At 45.8% G+C, this 19179-nt stretch overlaps 1 protein-coding gene across 3 annotated transcripts in view; it reads left to right on the top strand.

The window, feature by feature from the left end:
* The window catches only part of Rab3ip (RAB3A interacting protein), a 45847-nt gene that overhangs the window by 14392 nt on the left and 12276 nt on the right, over positions 1–19179 (top strand). For 2 of the 3 annotated variants that reach the window (XM_021173888.2, XM_021173891.2), the window contains exons 4-6: positions 9159–9254; positions 17511–17588; positions 18201–18404. In XM_021173888.2, coding sequence (XP_021029547.1) covers positions 9159–9254; positions 17511–17588; positions 18201–18404 — 378 coding nt within the window. The remainder of the gene's footprint in view (positions 1–9158; positions 9255–17510; positions 17589–18200; positions 18405–19179) is intronic. The other variant, XM_029482489.1, reaches the window with a different exon arrangement.

Here is a 19179-nt window from a genome sequence, read left to right as displayed (position 1 = left end):
GGGCGGTGTCCAGGGGTCTGTGAGATCACCTGAGCATAGAGAAGGTGGGCGGTGTCCAGGGGTCTGTGAGATCACCTGAGCATAGAGAAGGTGGGTGGTGTGTGTGGGGGGGCGGGGGGGCGACTTCGAGATCACTTGAGCATAGAGAAGGTGGGCGGTGTCCAGGGGTCTGTGAGATCACCTGAGCATAGAGAAGGTGGGTGGTGTGTGTGTGTGGGGGGTGGGGAGGGCGTCTGCGAGATCACTTGAGCATAGAGAAGGTGGGCGGTGTCCGGGGGTTTGCGAGGTCACCTGAGCATAGAGAAGGTCTGCCTGGGAGTAGGAACCAGGGTCTGAGACTCTGAAGCCGTGGGCTGACTGCTGTGTGTCTTGCTTTTTCTGTTACACCATTTCATGGGTTAAATCCCACATGAACTCCACGTGGTTGAATTATGTGATTGGCTTGGGAGTCACTTCCCAAAAGGCCACCAGTCTAGGTCGTTCTCCTTGGAGGAACTGTTGCAGAAATGTCATCATTTTTTTTCTCCTGAAAATTGTGAGAATTGCCTGTATTTTATTTGGAGAATTCCCTTTCCTTAATAATTTCTATTTGTCTTCAAATTTATGGCCAGCTCACCCCCCTTGGCCCCAACAACTAAAACAGAATTGCAGAGAGAACTCTACAGCATTAAGAGACAGGGAACATAGTTATTACTTTGTGTGTGTGTGTGTGTGTGTGTGTATGCATATGTGTGTATAGGGGATGGTACGTCTGTTGTGTGTGCAGAGGCAGACGATAGCATGGGATGCTCCCTCCATCGCTCTCTGCTCCTCTGAGGTAGGGTCTCTCCTCAGACCCGCTTCCTTGTTAAGCTAGAAGCTCACAAGCACCACCTGTCCTTCTGTGTCTACTTCGCACTCCGGAGCTTCTGGGCTGTTAGAGGCTTGTGCTACGCTACGATGCTAGACACATTCACGTGTGCTGGGATCAACTCTGCCCCTCTCTGTCTGGGCTCTCAACTGTTTAGCCCTCTCTCTAGCCTAGGAAAAGCCATAAATGAACCATGCTACTTTCTCAGCCTGAAAATAAAAGTAGAGTTGAGACACAGTCAGGAGGAGACTGGGGATAGCAAAGACTGAGAGCAGAATTCGGTGACATCAACAAGAGAAATATGGAGTCTTTAAAACATCAATAAAATTGACAAACCTCCGGTAGACTGAGGAAAAAAAAAGAGACAGATTATCAATATTCAGAGTAAAATAGGTATTGCTCCTGACCCCACAGACAGCAGAGGTACAGTTTAGGAGTGATTCCATGTATATAAATTTGTCAGTTGTGTTCAAGTAATAACTTGTATTTTAAAAATTGAGAAGATAAGTCAGGCACTACCTCTTTTATGCCACGACATAGTTGAGGCCTGTGTCTACCATCTAGCTACTGTGCTGGTTCTCAAGGACACAACTTACTTTCTTTTTCATTTATTTATATTTTTCGTTCGTGCACGCTTATCTCCTAGCTCCATTGAGGGCCTCTGAAATCTTTAGTCTGTAGTATTTGGAGTTGTAGCGAAGTAACTGAAATGATTATGCTGTGTGGAGCATGTACATACTGAATTTCATTAGAGGATGAGTATAACACAGCTTTAATACCAACACGGGACTCGGCTTGAGGAGCACTTGAATATGAGAGCACTCTGGATTCTGATAACTTCCATGCCAGGGTTCTGCTGCTGACTTACTACCTCGTGCTCGTCCTTTTAACTTGTTAGTACTTTTCTGTTTAAAGTAAGCCTTGCTTCCCATCCCTTTTGCTGATATGTGCCCTTTAACTGGTATATTTAGGCTGTCTGTAATTAATACAGTATTCTTAAATTTGACTAAATCCATTGTGTTACCGATGTATGTTCCAGTTGATCTATTTTGCTCCTTTTGTGTTAATTCAGGTTTGATCATTAAGTCTGACTTTCTTTGGCTCACTGGCTAAGTAGTTGGTTTACGGCCGACAGTGAACTCCTTTAACTGGCCACGTCTGCTGCAGCGGTGCACTGCCTGTGCACAGCATGAGAGTCTTAGATGCGTGTTTTCACTTCCGGCTCTGGGCAGTGAATCTTATACACTTCCTTGCATATTTCAAATCTCACCGCAGACTTTGACCTTGCATTAAACGCTTGATTATTTTAAAGAGATTTATACATAGCTGTTGTTCCAGTGTTACTCTTTTGTTTCATGTGTGTCTAGATTTCTAACCGGCATTCTAACCCTTTCTATTTAAAGGGCACCATGACCATGGTTCCTGTCCATGTATGACGTGAGGACCTTCTTTTATATGTGAAAAGGTCCCTTTTTTACCTTAGTTCCTCCTTTCTTTGGGTTCATACTTGAAGGCTGACGTATGTATTCTCTCTCTTGAGTATTGAAGGTTTTGTTTCGTGATCTTCCGGCAGATTGATCTCCCTGGAAGTCGGGGTCACCCCTGCTGTTTGCTGCTCTGTGTGTGATGAGAGAATCTTCTGTAAGCATTTCTGCTGTGATTTTCCTTTTTAATGTAGTTTCTTTAAGGCTGTGTGGTGTCTGTGTTTGCATGCATGGATGTGTGCATATGCACATGTGCATACACACAATTAGAGTGTGCTGTGCTCTTGAATCTGTAGGGTTTTTTGTCTTCATAAAATTTTGGACATTTTGACTTCAGTTTTAAAAATCTTTCTATTCCTTTCTTAAGTCTCTTTTTTCAACTTCTGTTATATGTACATTAGATTGTGGGGTTCTGTTCTTTTTTAAAAAATTTTTCCTTTGTTTGGGTTTCACTGTGGATGGCTTCTCGTAGTTCTCAGAGCTGTGCTGTCTGCAGTATCTAACCTAGTCTTCATGTCAGAGTTTGAACGCTTAAATAATTGTTTGCTTTGTTGTCTAACGTGGCCGCCCTCACTTGGAGCGTCTTAAGCACCTGCTTTAAACTTCTAACTCTTTACCTGCTCACGTGATGACCCAGGGCTCCCTTCCCCTGCTTCCCACCTCTGGGTGGTCACAGTTTGTTGACAACCAGAGTTGTCTCATGTACGTTGTTCTAGGGGTTCAGTAATATCAGATGGCTGGTAAGTTGGGCCCTGTTACCCTTTCTTGATTAGAGCTGGAAGCTGCACCCTTTATATTGCTCAATTATATTTATAATGCACTTGATCTGGTAACTCCTCTCTGAACCTTCACTTCCTCACAGACACACTTCGGTTATTTTGCGCTTCCCAAGGAAGAGTGTGCATTGTGCTTCTGATTTGTGACGTTCTTGCTGTATTTTGTTGATCAAATGGATTGTGTATATGGGCATGCAGGCATACTGTTGTGAATAGGCGCATAGGCATAATATACTAGGTAGGGTTGTTGCTAATATCTTACGAGCAACACAACATATTAGAGACTTAGAATGTCAGGCTGGAGAGATGGCTCAGCGGTTAAGAGCACCGACTGCTCTTCCTGAGGTCCTGAGTTTAATTCCCAGCAGCCACATGGTGGCTCACAACCATCTGTGATGGCATCGGATGCAGTCTTCTGCTGTGTCTGAAGACAGTGACAGTGCACCCACATATATGAAATAAATATGGCACGAGTGAGGCCAGAAAAAATTAAAAAAAAAAAAAAGAAACTTAGGAGTTTTGTCTTTTATGTATGCAGTACTCTGAAGTAGAGGTTTATAGTTGAGTAGATAGACGTTCCTGTGAGGTAATTAGTGATCCGTGTTCTGTATTGGGCTTTGTGGTCTCCTAGTACAGAACAGCCACGGTCCAGCAGTGAGTGTGCAGTGTTTGAACAGGGGAGTCATGCGTGGGACTCAGAGCTGTGGGATGGCAGTGTTATTGTGTGATTCTGCAGTTGTCTGGCCTGCCTTCCCCAGGTTGTTACTGAAGATCAGTTTGGGCAGAACAGGGGCTTTAATGTTCTTCTTAAAATGTGGATTTTCATCTCTCATCCCAGAGATGCTGAAACAGGACGGTGTCGATGACTGGAAATAGGCGTTTCCCACAAACTTCCCTGTTAATTGTTACAGTCACCACAAAGGAGCCCTCCCAGTGTTCACACTGGGTTAGCTTCAGGTTTTATTCTTCCTGAGAAAAGAATGAAATTGCTTAGGAAGTAAACTGGGCAGGAAAGCTTGCAGCCAGAGAGAATCCTCAAGGATCACTGCTCCCTGTAGTTAGCATGACCCTACTATAATAATAACTGTAGACAGGAAAGATAAACATTTTTGAGGCTATTTCATTAACCTGTTTTTGACTTTGCAGTAGCAGGAATAAAGCAGACAGGACCCTGTGCTTGTTTACTGTGGCAGAATGTGGGGGTCTAATCTTAGCACTCAGAACCCCGAGGCAGGAGGATTGCTGTGAATCGGAGGTCAGTCTGGACTACACAGTGAATTAGAGGCAACTCTGAACTGGAGTGAGGCCTTGTCTCAAGAAATAACCCACACTAAATTAAGAACACTTAGTAGTTGGACAGAACAGACGTAAATGTGCCTCAGTGACTCCACACTGTCTTTCTTCCTAACATCTGAGGTCAGCATGGGTCTTAACACTGCTACCAGTTAGACAGCAACAGGACGGTTGAGAGGCCTCCCTATGCATGAGCTTAGTCAGTGCTGCCTCTGGTAACCTAGTTGAGTTGAGTGCTTTATTGTTGATTTTAGGTACTAGGTGACATACCTTCAAAAGCGTCTCTCTGTATGAGGTATTGAAATGGAAACCCAGACTGACAGGATACGAACCTGTTCTCGTCAGCTTAAATGAATTCTCAAGAAGGCAACCCTGAGAAGAAAAGAAGCACCGAGTCACGTTTCATTAACAGCATTTTCCTTGCTATGTGCATGAAGTGTGTGTCATATGAAAAATTAGGACGTCCAGCTAGCGGCGCAGCGTAGTTGAGCAGTAGTGATTGTCCTGTGTGCCAGAGGCTCTGGTGCTTCAGCCTCCAGCACTGGAGTGGGGTGACCAGCCTGCCATGCTTGTGCAGCCCCAGCTCCTTTGGGAGGAGGCTGAGCTGCAGAAGGAGTTCTGGGACCAGCTTGCGGGACATAGCAAGACCCCTTCTGGGAATACAGAGAAGGTGAATTACTTCCTCTGATAGGAAGACTTCTGATGTGTCTTCTGTGTCTCCAGTGGGTTGTTTGTTTTTTTTTAAGAACTTGGCCACACGGATACAAGTGGTGCGTTCTGAATGGCAAACCTGGTGGTTGCTTCCTGGATTAGAACGCTTCCGTGTCACCCCTTCTCTTTTTGGTAGTTCCCCTTGGCTTTAAGATTAAGTCCTGTTTCTTTGCCTTTCAAGGTCATCAGCCTGCCTTTCTGTAGTTCCCCCCTCACCTCGTCATCCAGTGTGAGACATAACTGCTTCACGCCTTCCGCCTTCCATTTGGTAGACTCTAATCCCCTGACACACACCCATCCTTAGAGATTCCCTTGCGAGTCTGCCTGAGAGCTCTGCTTCCCTTATTAGACTGGGACTTCCTGAAAACGGTGAATTTGCTCTCTAGCATGCCCTCTGGCACCAGGAGGGAAGACTGACTAACCGCCCTGCAGGGTGCTTACTGATAGGAAGAGTGCAGATGGTAAAAGTCCTCACACAAGGACAGTACACGTCCTACCTCATTCTGCCTCATTCGTGGTTGCCTGAGCTGGACCTTGAAGCACACAAGGTCCTCCACAAAATGAAGATATCAGTCATTTGTGGGGAAAGAGTTCGGATGGACTGGACCAGGCTGGGGAGTGGATGAGAGACCTGACAGGCTCGACCCTGTTCAGAGTGTGAATCAAGGACAAACTGCAGAGGCAAATGGCACAAGCTCTTGAAAGCCTTTGGTGCTTGGGTGGAGTCACGCAGTGTGGTGGGTGGTCAGCAGTGGTCGGCAGCCGGTCTGCAGTTATGCCTCCATGAGTAACAGGCACACTGTGGCTCCAGTTGTCAGGGAGCAGAGCAGGAGGCTTCCTGTGTGCCTTCCGTGTTCCTCAGGAGGACGTTGCTCACTGGGGATTGCTGTTCTCAGTCCTGTGAAGGCTCCGTGTCCTCCTGTAATCTCTGCTCACGTGCTGTGTCTAGGATGTAATGTAGCCTAAAGTAGCCAGTGTGCAGCTGCTTCAGGTTGGCTTCTCACTGTGTTTCCTGCATATCTCACAGCTGCGTTGCTCACCGCCTCTACCCGCCAGGTGCTCCCCTCCTCCCCACATCCCAGTGCTCCCCTCCCCTCCCCCACGTGCTCGCCTCCTCCCCCCTCCCCTCCCCTAGGAGCTCCCCTCCTCTCTAGAGCCCTGGGTGCTCATCTGTTGTGTTCATTGACCAAGTTACCTGTTTGCCTAATAAAAGACACCTTGACTGCTTCAGGGTTTGGGAAATTACAGATAAAGTCCTCGAGTGTGCATGTTTTTGCGTACACCTGTCTTCAGCTCATTTGGATCTGTGGCCAGGCCGTGTGACTGTCGGATCATTTGTTAAGACTGTGTCTGGCTTTGTAAGAGACAGTCAGTCGTTTTCCTGAGTGACTGCACTGCTTGTACTCCCACAGCAAGGGCGGGGCACTTCCTGTGCCCACGTATGTACCGGCACTCAGGGCTGGCACGGGTTGCGTGTTGGCTGTCCTGATGGTTGCCTAGTGGCATCTTGTTGTAAGTGGCAGTTACTAATGAAAGACCATGGAGCATCTTTCATGGCTTGCCACTTGGCTGTCTTCTTTGCTGAGATGTCTTGGTCTAGTGTTTTGTCCATTTTTAAAGTTTTTCTTCTCTTAATGTTATAATTTTTTTTCATATTTTTGATAATAGTTCATCATATATGTCCTTTGCAAATACTTTCTCCTATCTGTGGCTCCATTGAGTGTGTCCCCCACGAGAGTCTGTGTGTGTGTCTGTGTCTGTCCATCTCTCCTCACGCTCAGGGCCTCCTCCTGTTAGTCAGGCACTCTTGCATTGAGTCACCCCCTCAGTCACTCGTACTCTCTTGGTGACTTTTTCTTCCCTTCACAGTTGTACAGTTAGGTTCCTCTCCACCCTGAGGAAAGCCACAGCGGCTGGTGTTTGGGCTATTGACAGCAGTTAGTCCCTGCTCCTCTGCCCCAGCAGGTTCGTAGGACACACACTTCCTGAAGTCTTACAGGTATATTACTCCGTGGCCTTTTACAGGAAACAGTTTGGATAGGAGACACTTGGCGCACTCTCCAGAACGTCTTTAGGAAATAGCGCTTCATTGTTCTGTAGCACAAACCCTGCTGCTGACCGTTCAACTCATCCAGTCTTTCCTCCCTTATGGGTAACTTGGCTTTGTGCTTAATTTTTAACTTTTTAAAGTTTTTAACAGACAGAAAACATAAAAATGACATACATTAATATGTTACTATGTATGTTTCATTACATGTGTATGTCGGTTGTATCATGCTTAAATCATGTTAATTATATCTATTGACAGAGTTCTTGAACGCCTTTATCCCAGCATTTTGAATTGTTCAGAACGCTGTCATTTTCAGTCACTCTGCTGTGGGAGAGAGCAGACTAGAACGTCTCCTTCCCTTAACTGTAACTTTATGTATGTATCCATGTCTGTTTCTTGGGGCTCTGGTAGAGTATTAGCTCCTTGTGAGCTAGGAGGGTCTCAGGTGTGGCTTTCCTTGTGATATTGTCATCACTTAAACATCTCTCAAGAGTTGTGCCTAGCCGGGCGTGGTGGCGCACGCCTTTAATCCCAGCACTCGGGAGGCAGAGGCAGGTGGATTTCTGAGTTCGAGGCCAGCCTGGTCTACAAAGTGAGTTCCAGGACAGCCAGGGCTACACAGAGAAACCCTGTCTCGAAAAACCAAAAAAAAAAAAAAAAAAAAAAGAGTTGTGCCTAGTTCAGCCAGGTTTCCTCCAGTGCGGCGTTTGGGGTCTTAGAGTCTCAGTATTCCACTGCAGGATCAGAGTTTTGCATTGGGTCCTTGCCTCAACCCATCTGCGGTGTTTGATGTTTTCCCTTAAGTGGAGTCTGGCTGTGCTGGGGGCTCTGGCTCACCACTCACTACTTCTGCCCTGGGTGCGAGCTCAGGGCTTTCCTAGCAGCTAGCGGCCTACAGGCTGGAACTCTTGGATGCGTTTACCACAGGCGAGGCCTGGGACACCATTCTGCTTCTTTCCATTTTTCTCTGATATGTTCTTTCGGTTTTCTTCAAATTTTGAGGTATTTTTGATGAGTTGTGTTTCTGAGTCTCTCACTCTGTTGGCCAATCATTGAGGACACATTCTCTTAAGTCTGAGACTTGTGAGGTTCTCTTTGACCAAGCCCCACTGAGACGGTTTAGCACTAGGTTCTGATATCCTAGGATATTTGGTTTTTAGGAGTAGTCCTTGGGAGATTAAAACCTAAGCTGCCACCACAGTCACAACATGACTCATTGTTACATTCTTGGGGTGACTGTGAGTGACCTTTGAAAGGTTTACGTAGGGTGACCGGCTGCAGCATATAAAACCCAGCAGTTTGATGCTTTAATAAAATATTGTGTTTGTGTGTGTGTGGTGTGTTTGTGTGTGTGTGCATGGTGCATGCAGATGTGCATGCATGTGCAAATGTGTGGGCATCAGAGGTCAATAGTGGGTGCCATCTTTAATTGTGCTTCGTCCTATGACTCTCTCACTGAGCTTGGAGCTCTCCTGTCTTGCAGGCTGGCTAGCGTGAGTTCTGAGAATCTGCCTGCCTCTGCCTCTGCCTCTGCCTCTTCACCTGAGATTACAGATGTACACAACTGTCCTTGGCTTTTATACGTGGGTTCTGGGTCCAGACCCAGGTCTTTGTGCTTTTATGGCAGGGACTTCACTGACTGAGCCACTTCTTCTTTAGCTATACACTAAAGTTAATTAATTTTACTGGCATTAATAAGCAAAATTGAAAGAGATATAAGCTTGGTAGAAATACATATGTTTAGAGAAAAGCTAAAGGGGCACTAGTGGTTTTATGTGTTATATTCACAGGCTTTGAATGTTTTATGGAAGAAATATAATGTAACATGCTGGCTTAGTTGTAATTTTGGAACTTGTAATTCACTGTAATTCATTTTCAGTATTAACACATAGGAGATGGTATTAACATTTTATAATTTTATTAACTATTATATAATCTATACAGTTTCACTTCAGACTGAAGAGATCTAAAACAAAATTATCAATTTCTCATAGGAATTGAAGTTAAAAGATGAAGAATGTGAGAGACTTTCGAAAGTGCGGGATCAACTTGGGCAGGAGTTGGAAGAACTCACAGCTAGTTTGTTTGAGGTTGGTCTGTTTACATTGTGGCCAAGAGTGACATCTCAATTGTATATGTTGGTAGAATTGGTTTGTGAAGACATCTTGAGAAGGATATGGGTAGCTTCACGTGTGCTTGTAATACCTCTAAGCAAGACAGAGAACAAAATCTCTAAGGAAATGTAGTCTGTAATTTAAAATAGCATAAAGAGGAAAGCGGACCACCACAGCTCATCATTGGGGCAGTTAGCAGTGTGTGTGAAAGGAAAGTCAGAACTTTAGTTTTATAAAGTTTACCACTTATTTAGGGCTACTTGGATTTTTTTTGGTTTTGTTTTTTAATTTTCTTTTATGATTGCAAACCCTTGAGGTACAGTCACTGCTGCTGGGTGACTTGAAGAACATGAGGTGGCACACCTTCATCTGCAGCTTGCCCTCATGACCAGGATTTCTACCCAGCTCTGCTTGCTCAGAGAGGCATGCGCAGTGGAGCATGTGTAAGACAGGCAGAGATAGACAGATAGATATTGGATACTGTAAAGGACTGGGTCAAATGACACTGGAGGTTGCCAAGTTGCAGAGCTGTAAGGTAGGGTTAGCAAGCCAGTCTGAGCCTGAGAACCTGAAGAACTGTGTGTGAGGTCTGAAGGACAAACAGAGATTTTTTTACTCGGTGGAAGGTGGCTTTTGATGAGCTCAGCCTCCTCTGGTGGTCGAAGCCTTTGTCTCAGCGCCATCTGCCTTGGGAAGTGTACCACTTGTTAAGTTAATGGGATCCAGAGCTCCATCACAGAAATCCTTAGGATACTGGGTGGTGAAGCATGAAATAGGTTTGTCCCCCAAGTGCTAACTGGGAAGGAAGAGTAGTGCTGTTGTCCACGTGCAAGAGCAGAGGTCACAAGTGAGCACGTGACAGCCTCAGGGGAGAATACCAAGTGGAGAAAAAGGTAAGACACGTACATCGTATGAAAAGTGTAACGCTAATGCGCAGGTTAGAAATGTATTTACACAGTAAGTATTGAATGCTGCAGCCACCAGCGTTTGTTATAGAAACACACTAAGGAAGGAGTGAGCTCTGACACCATTTACAAAGCGCGTGCTGAGATGGAGGTCACTCTGCTACAAGCAGGTTCTAACGTGGGAATGTCTGCTGTGAATCTGATATGCTAGGTTTAAAATGTACAAAGAAGAGGAAAGAATCAAAGGACACACACACAGGCCACATCAAACCACAGTGAAAGAGAACTAGAGAAAACAGGAACAAGGAAGCTATAGGACCAAGAACACACTTTACAATGTGGGGAGAGTAAGCCTTTAATTATTTTAAATGTAAACAAAGCGAATTCCCCAATCAAAAGGTACATAGTTGATACAGCCTGCAGGCGAAGGGGTGGAGAAGTATTTCTGTGCAGGGTGAGGAGAAGAGGGTAGCTGTATTTGAATTGCACATAATAGACTTTCGGTCAAAACTTGTTAAGAGATAAGGTCATTACATAATGACAGAAGGATCAGTTGATTGGATGATGCAGTTAAGTATTTCCCCAATAACAAAGCGCCCAGATGTACAAAGCAACTGTCGGATCTGAAGGGAGGAAAGAAGTACGGGAATAGAGATGTGTTGCTGTGATTGCTCAGATAGAAAAGCAAGACGAAGTAGCAGGGTGGATCGACCATATGCCCCTAGACGTACACAGAACTCTCCACATTACAGAAGAATCCACGCTCTTCTCGTGTGTACATGAAATATTGTCTGGGATAATTCCTGTTACATCACAAAATTCATTATAAATTTAAAAAGAAGATCCCCAATGCCTTTTTTCCATTCTTCTCAGATATATTTTCAGTCTACCCTCAAGAGAGGTCTGGGAAACCATCCTGCCACAGTGAAATTTGATTAGAAATAACAATAACACAGTAAAATACACAAGTATGTGCATACTAAAACACTGAACTGTGGGGTTAAAGACGGAACCAAAAGGGAATTTGAAAAACTTGTGGAGACAAATTGAGAACATAGCATCGGAGATGCAGCAAAGGCGGTACTAGGAATCCCGGCAGTAAGTGCCTACAGGGAAGTACAGGAGGGCACGTGCTTGAATACCGTAACACCTTAAGGAATTTGAAAAAGAGCAAACTGAGCCCCAAGTTAGCAGGAGTAAGGAAATACCAGAGTGTAAAAGGAACAGAGACAAGAAAAAAAGAGAAACTATCAACAAAACCAAGAGTTGTTTTGAAATGAAGCAACAACCAGGATCTTTACTAAACTGAGGAAAAAAGATAAGGTTTTAAAAAGACGAAAGAAGAGACACAGGGAAGACGTTTTAAATGCAGAGTCCTTTAAGAAAAAAACATACTCCAGTCAGAAACCACTCCAGAAGAAACGGAGAAATTCCTAGAAATGCACTTCATCAAAATGGAGGGAAGACGGCATGGAGACTCAGACGAGACCAGTGACCAGCTTGTCAGTGACGGATGTGGCCGGGCCAAAGAGAGCAGTTCAGAGCTGGATGGCTTCACATAAGTAAAGGGAGTGTCACCAGCCAGTGACACAGGATAACACACATCCCCATATGCTCAAAACAAAGCAGAAGAGGACACGCAGAAGGGAGCACACTTGTCGAAGCATTTTGTCAAGTCAGTACCGCTGTACTGTCAACGCCAGTGACGGTTCCATGAGAAAAAAGGGCTGTGGGCCAATACTGAATCTTGATACACAAAGATGCAAAAATCTTCAATAAAATACTAACAACCCATGTCAGAAAGCACACAGAAAAACCACACACCATGGCCCAAGAGGGCTCTAGACTGCCCCGGTGACCCAGCATCAGTAAGTCAGTCAGTGAGGCACACTGCAGTAACAGGAAATGAAACCAGGATGGTCTCACAAAAGCCGAAAGTAATGATACAGTCTTCAACAAAAGAGGTATTAGGGGAATGTTATTGAACGTGGTGAGGACCAAGTATTAAACATAACTGCATCCTAATCTCTGGGAAACAGGACGCATTTCCTCTGTGATCTGGTGCAAGCCAAGGGCTTTCCGCCTCAATACTTCTCCTTCATGCAGGACTAGGGATCATAGTCAGAATAATTCCACAAGAAAAGGAAATATGTTAGGTCTGCAGATGATTGCCGATTATATAGAGAATCCGAAAGATTAAGCAGTAAAAACAGAACTAAGAGATGAACTTTGTAAAGTTTGAGATCAGTGTTTATGTTCTAAATGATCTGAAAAGGAAACTAAAGGGATGGTTTCACGGAAGCACCCACGGGACTCACTTATGTAGACATAAGCAGTGGTTAGCGCACTGAACACTGGGACAGGTTGATGTGAAGGGAATTTAAAGAAGACATCATTCCATGGGTTAGAATAATTAATTTAGCATTTAAATTTCTGTATAACCAGTGATCTGCAGATTCATATACTCACTATCAAATTCCAAGTATATTATTTGCAGAAATATAAAACCCATCTGAATTCATATGGATTGATGAAGGAGCCAAACAGAGTGCTCTTGAGCAAGAGCAGTCAGCTGGATGCAGGCATTTCCTCATCCCAGTCTGTGGCAAGTGACAGCCATCAAAACTGCAGTGTGACTGAGAAGAGAGAACTGAGTAGAACCCAGAAGTAAGTGTGCATTGATAATCCACTGCTTGTTAATGACGGGGCTGATGAGCCGAAGGAAGGGCAGCCCCTTCGGAGAGCGACACTGGAGAATAATGTCTGCGTGCACATGGATATGACTGCACTCTGCACTCTAAACAAAAGACCCAAAACCACACGACCACTGACTCAGCAAAAGCTGCTTGAGTGGTCTGGGCAGGGGTTATGGGTGCCGTTGCTGCTGCTGTTGTTCTTTAATGTGAAAGCAGAAGCTCAGGAGACATCACAGAAACAGAGAAGTGGAATTGCATCTAACTAAGACCTGCAGACAGTCACCCAGTTAACATGCAGTGTGGCGGAGAGAACACCATGCGCACAGTGTGTCTGCAGACAGTCATAACATGCAGTGCGGTGGAGAGAGCACGTGCAGAGTGTGTCTGGCACGGGGATAATTGCAGCATGTGTAAGGCATAGCAAAGTGAGCAACGCAGGAAAGAGATTGAGCACCCACCAGGGAGCTGCACAAGCCTCGGAAGCTGTGAAAAGGTGTTTAACATCACAGCCAGATAACGCACGCAAAGCCACCCCAGCGAGACACTGCCACTGCCTCCCTCCGAATCCTGCAGAGTGTGTTGGTGAGGTGTGGTGCTGTTGGTATGACTCTTACAGACAAAAGAATGGCGATTTCTCCTTAAAAAAATTAAAGCGAGAGCCAGTGTAGTGGCACACGCTTTCATCCCAGCACTCAGGAGGCAGAGACAGGCAGATCTCGCACTCAAGCTTAGCCTGGTCTACAGAGCGAGTTCTAGGACATCCAGGATTACATAGTGAGACCTTGGCTTTAAAAAACAAACAACCCCCCCAAACAAACAAAAAACCCCAGGCCAAAAAAAAACCAACAACAAAAACTAGAAGCATGCAGTCCCTGTGTGGGGTCTGCATCAAAGGAAATAAAGATCTTTTTTAATTTATTTACTTAGTGTATCTGAGTACACTGTTGCTGTCTTCAGACACACCAGAAGAGGGCATCAGATCCCCTTATAGATTATGAGCCACCATGTGGTTGCTGGGAATTGAACTCAGGACCTCTGGAAGAGCAGTCAGTGCTCTTAACTGCTGAGCCATCTCTCCAGCCCAGGAAATAAAATTCTTGATATCTGTATTCTCATGTTCATTGCTGTTGTATTGTCCCAAGCCCTATGTGAGCACAGTGTATTCAGCAGGGAACGAGGCGTGCTGTGTGTTTATATAACATTAGCTTTTAAAAAGGGAGACCAGCTTGACTCAGCTGGTAGAGGGGTTTGCTGTGCCGGCTCACTACCAGAGTTCAGTCCCCGGATCCTGTGGTGGAAGAGGAGTGCCCTTCCTGATGGTTGTCCTCTGACAGACAGACAGACAGACAGACACACACACACACACACACACGCATGCACACACACACACCTATTAAAGTTCCAGTCTTACCGTGTGAGGCACTGCAGATGATGGTGCGAGAAGAGAACAGGAGGGTTTTGTGTTTCCCTTGCCCGTGGACACAGTGGGTGGGCTGAGGAGTGGGGGGACGGAGTGTTGGTTGAGGGTAGGAGCTGTCAGGCATGTAGGAGGTCAGTGTGTGTGCACAGGGACTGAGTCAGGGGCTGGAGTGCACTGAAAAGTAGACCTCAGGTGTGCCCACCACCAAACACCAAGGGCGAGGTGAGGTGGGGATGGGGTTGGTTTTTAATTGAAAGTCTCACTTTTTATTTTTACCGAGACAGGCAGTTCATTCATGTATTACCTCTGGTTGCTTCCACACTGTAAAAAACAAAGTTGAATTACGGTAACAGAAACTGTGTGTGTGGTCCTGAGAAGCAAGAGTGCCATTTGGCCCTTTACAGAGGTTGGTGATTCCTAGTACATACCCCGGCTCCATACACGGCTGTGTGACTGGGCGTGGGAGGCCCAGCAGCGGCTGCTGTGTACAGCAACCAGAGGGGAACTTGAAGCCAAGCACTAATGCATCTCCAGTGTTTGACGCCAGCCTCTTCACACGGCCCCACCACCGCCGTGGTTCTCACTCTGCACTGTGCGCTCCACCACCTGTGAACGTGGCCTGAGAGGTGACGGGAGGCCCGATGCAGGACTTCAGTCCGTTAGGAGCTGCTGTGGCTTTACTGTGTACAGTTTTCTGTTCCTGTAGAAACACACAGGTCTAATTACAGAGACAGGATTTTATAATACGGCCTCACTCATTCCTCGGAGAGTATATATGAAAAGTTTGAATTTTAAAAATTGCTGTTTTAGGGTCAGCAAGGTGGCTCAGCAGGTAAGGACCCTCGTGGCCAAGCCTGATCCAAGTTCCATCCCTGGGCCCCGTGTGGGAATACAGAGCTAACTTGTGCAAGTTGTCCTCTGATTTCTACATGCATGCCATGGCACACACAAAATAAAATGATAATATAAAAAAATTAAAAAAGAAAAATTGTGGTTTGTAGTGTTTGCTTGAGTTTTATTAAAAGAAGAAAATCATTAAAAAGAGGAGTTGGAAAAAAACTGTAAGAGCCAGAAGCTGAGGAGGAGGAGGACGGCATTTGCGTTCTTCATGGCGCCTGCCCAGCCTGCACACGACCGGGCCCGCCAGCAGTCAGGCGTGGACTGGGAGGGCTCAGGGACCATAGCTCGCCCTGATGAACTGCTGGCTCCCTGTTAGTCCGAGGAGGACAGGTCATCGTCTTTACCTGTGTACCACCTGTATACAGGCGAGAGCACCAAGTCCCAATGGGTAGTTCAAAACTTGGTCACAGAGAGGACTCAGGTGTCAGAAGTCAGACTAGAAGGGAACCCTGACAGGTGGGAGGAGAGAGGCCAGGCATAGGGTGGAAATAGCCAGAGTTCATTGCAGACACGTCTCAAATTGTCAAGAAATTTAATGAATGTTATATTTCTTAAAAGTTGATGTAGTTAGCTTTGTGGCGGGACAAAGTTTGTAACAGTTTCTGAAACGGTCCTAACATACTTCTGCCATTTGTACTAGAAGACGTTGTCAGCATCGTAAAATGTTCTTGGCAAAGCTCAGTCTCGGTGGAGACAGCTTAGGGCATCTGCCTTACACCATGCTTACAATGCCTGACTTTGAGAAGGACAGTCAGAGAAAACAGCCCCACATCTAGAAATGCTGCCTTTTGGTGTTCTGTTGATCCGCAGACCCATGCCAGACGCTTTATGCTTCAGGCTAACGTCCCTTTCTCTGGGGACCTCAGCTGCTCCTGTGTATCATCAGGGTCCCTCTTGAAGCTGGAGAGGTCACCTCATTTCCCATCTCACCTTGGGGCTCATCCTGGCCTGGGTTCTGGCGTTCACCATTTCCTTAGCTCTTCCAAGCTTTCAAAGCTGGCGTCGGCTCTTCAGTTGTCCAGTCTTAAGTCTGATCCAGACTGCGCAGCTGGCACCAAGGGTCCATCCCCGCCCGGGTCAGCAGGTGTTCTGTCCAACATCAGTCTCTTCTGCATTCAGAGTTAAATATCAGTTTTCTTAGCAGAGATCCGAGCAGATAGCATTCTTGTGTTGGAAATACCTGCCAAATAGCCTTCTTTGGACAGTTCCACCTTATCCCAGGAAAGTCCGTCCAGTCTGCAGCAACTGTTGTTTTCAGAAGGGCAGAGCTGAGCTCATTCTTCTTCAGGGCTCTGCTGGATGAGCAGTGCACGGTGACGGGAGTATTCCCGAGGTGCATCCCATTCCATGCCAACCATCAATAGTGAGTATTCGGATATTTAATGTAGTCTGAGGTTCATGCTCTGGAGTCACACAAGCTGCTGCAGATGAACAGCTGTGAGTGGCACCACACTCTGAGGGAGACCTTGCCACCTGCCACCTGCAGGTCACAGACCCGAGAGAGCTGTCAGACTGTGTGTTTAATAAGTATCTTTGAATCTCCTTTGGATATCTTACATTCCCAAATACTAAGTCTGAAACCACATTTTGTTCCCGGTTATCCTAATCTATACAGATTATTTCATACAAAAGCTTAATCTCTAAAATATGAGATCATGTTATTCTCTTAAAGAAGAATTCATCTTTCACTTAGAGTGAAGTCTGGGGTTATCACCCTGATTTCCGTTGCTGTTGTTAGAGTGCACCCTGAGCTCTTTAGGAACCATGCCTTTGTCTTGTTCCTCATTCACTGTCAGAGCCTGGAACAGTACCTCCTAAAGAGACGTCATTAATAATACTGTACGACTGAAAGGCAGGCCGTGCCTGCAGTTTCATAGCTGTGGCATTGGGAACTTTTAAGAGTAGAAGATTCCCTGCTCAGGCTGCACTGTGCAGTCGTTTTCACCTGTGTCATTTTATCCATGTTTTCATGGAAACTGGAGCTCCTGGGGTGTCGTTTCTGCTGAAGTGTCCACCGTCTTGTCCCTGTCATGTATTGGCTTTGACCTGCAGCCGTCCTCCGTCCCCTTTACTGGTTGTAGTCCTGACGCGGGTGTCCCTTGGATGGACTGGACCCCACCTCTGCTGCCACGGTGCTCAGCAGGTGGCGAGTGCCTGGCCTCAGTCCTACCTTCCCGTCCGTTTGATGCAGCTGCTTCCCCCACGTGGTTGTTGGGTTCTTAGTTTCAGGCCCTTTGCTGCCTCCTAGGCAGCTGCTGAAATGAGTGTTACAATACTCTGCCTCCGGATTTTGAGACTTTGACTTTTTCAGGAAGCTCACAAGATGGTGAGGGAAGCGAACGTCAAGCAAGCCACTGCAGAGAAGCAGCTGAAGGAAGCCCAGGGGAAAGTGAGTCGGGGCCTTGGCAGTGGAGCGGGGAGACCGTGGGGAGAGCCGTCATGAGTGCCTAGTGCCCTTGGCGGCTGTCCTGACCCCTCGGAGAAGTGTGCTAATGTGGAAGGTGCAAATAGGCACACATAGGTCCCAGTAACCCTGACTCGGGTGTGTAGTGTGTCACAGCCAGCTTGCTTATCACCATGGAAATCGTGTAGAAGGATGTTGGAGTCGTTTTTAAAAGTTAATATTTATTCTCTTAATTCACTGGGGGGAAAAAGAGACCTAAGTAGATTTTATTATTTTAGGAGTGAACTAAAGGTAATTGTAAGCTGATACATTTTAATATTTTGAAAATTCATACTAATGTTAGTATCTTTGACCATTTAAAATTTTCCTTTTGACATTATTGGTAGTTGAATCCATGCCATATGGAAACCCAAAAATCTTGGATTGCTTTCCCTTCATTACTTCATAGAAAAATAACAAATTAAACTTATTTTCTGTTCTTGAAATTCGCCAAGTTGCTAGCATTGGCCACATCTGTCATAGCGCATGTTGTGGGTGTGACGGCCACATCTGCCATAGAGCATGCTGTGTGTGTGACGCTGCTGCTTTCTTTTCAAGATTGATGTACTTCAGGCTGAAGTGGCCGCGCTGAAGACACTCGTACTGTCCAGTTCTCCAACATCGCCTACGCAGGAGCCTCTGGCGGCTGCAAAGACCCCCTTTAAAAGGGGGCACACAAGGAACAAAAGTACAAGCAGCGCCATGGGTGGGAGCCACCAGGACTTGAGTGTGATCCAGCCAATCGTAAAAGACTGCAAAGAGGTAACTCCTGCAGAGAGGACTGTCCCCTCTGACCCGTTCCTCCTGTTGATTGCCATCACTGAGGTGGCCGGCAGACTTCTTTAGCACAGAATTGTCAGTGTTAGGATGGGGAGGCTGTTGCTAGGGCTGGCTGCTCTCAAGGACCCTCCCCTTCCCACACCCACCCCACTTGGCCTCAGCGTCTGCAGCAGGCCTGGGAGTCTCTGCATTTCAAGTTTCCATCTAGGGAATAAAGTGGCATGCGTTGTGTAAAGGAAAGTGGGTGCCTGAGGGGGTCCCCCACTCGTCATGACGTTCTGTTAGTGCAGTGTTAAAGTACGAATAAGAAATGTGAAAATATGATTTTCCTAAAGATTGCTAGTAGCTCTTTTTATTTGAAATCTGAGAGAAGCAAAATTTTCCATCGATAAGAAAGTTCTAGAGTTGAGTCAGATAATTAAGAAAACAAACAGAACACAGAAATAATCGAAGCCTTGCATTTTAGAAAGCATAAAGATAGCCTAGATACTGTTTATCGAATTGTGTGAAGTAAGAATTACGGCATTATTAAACATTGCTGGTTTTACCATCATGTGTGGTGTAAAGTGTTTGTAGGGCATTGCCCAAGGCTTCCTGGAGCTTCAGACACTGAGTTTTAAGCCAGTTCATGCTGAAGCAAGCGGCTGTCTGTGTTTATTCAGTAATGTGTGTGTAGAAGCTAGTATCGCTGCACTGAATGGCCAAGGGTAACTCTTGTAGCTGAATTTCACTTGGTTGGCTATTATTAAGAATATGG

This window comes from Mus caroli, chromosome 10 (assembly GCF_900094665.2).
Source record: "Mus caroli chromosome 10, CAROLI_EIJ_v1.1, whole genome shotgun sequence".
Taxonomy (NCBI): Eukaryota; Metazoa; Chordata; class Mammalia; order Rodentia; family Muridae; genus Mus; species Mus caroli.
Note: the sequence above shows the minus strand (reverse complement) of the source record. Positions and strands in the feature narration are given on the sequence as shown.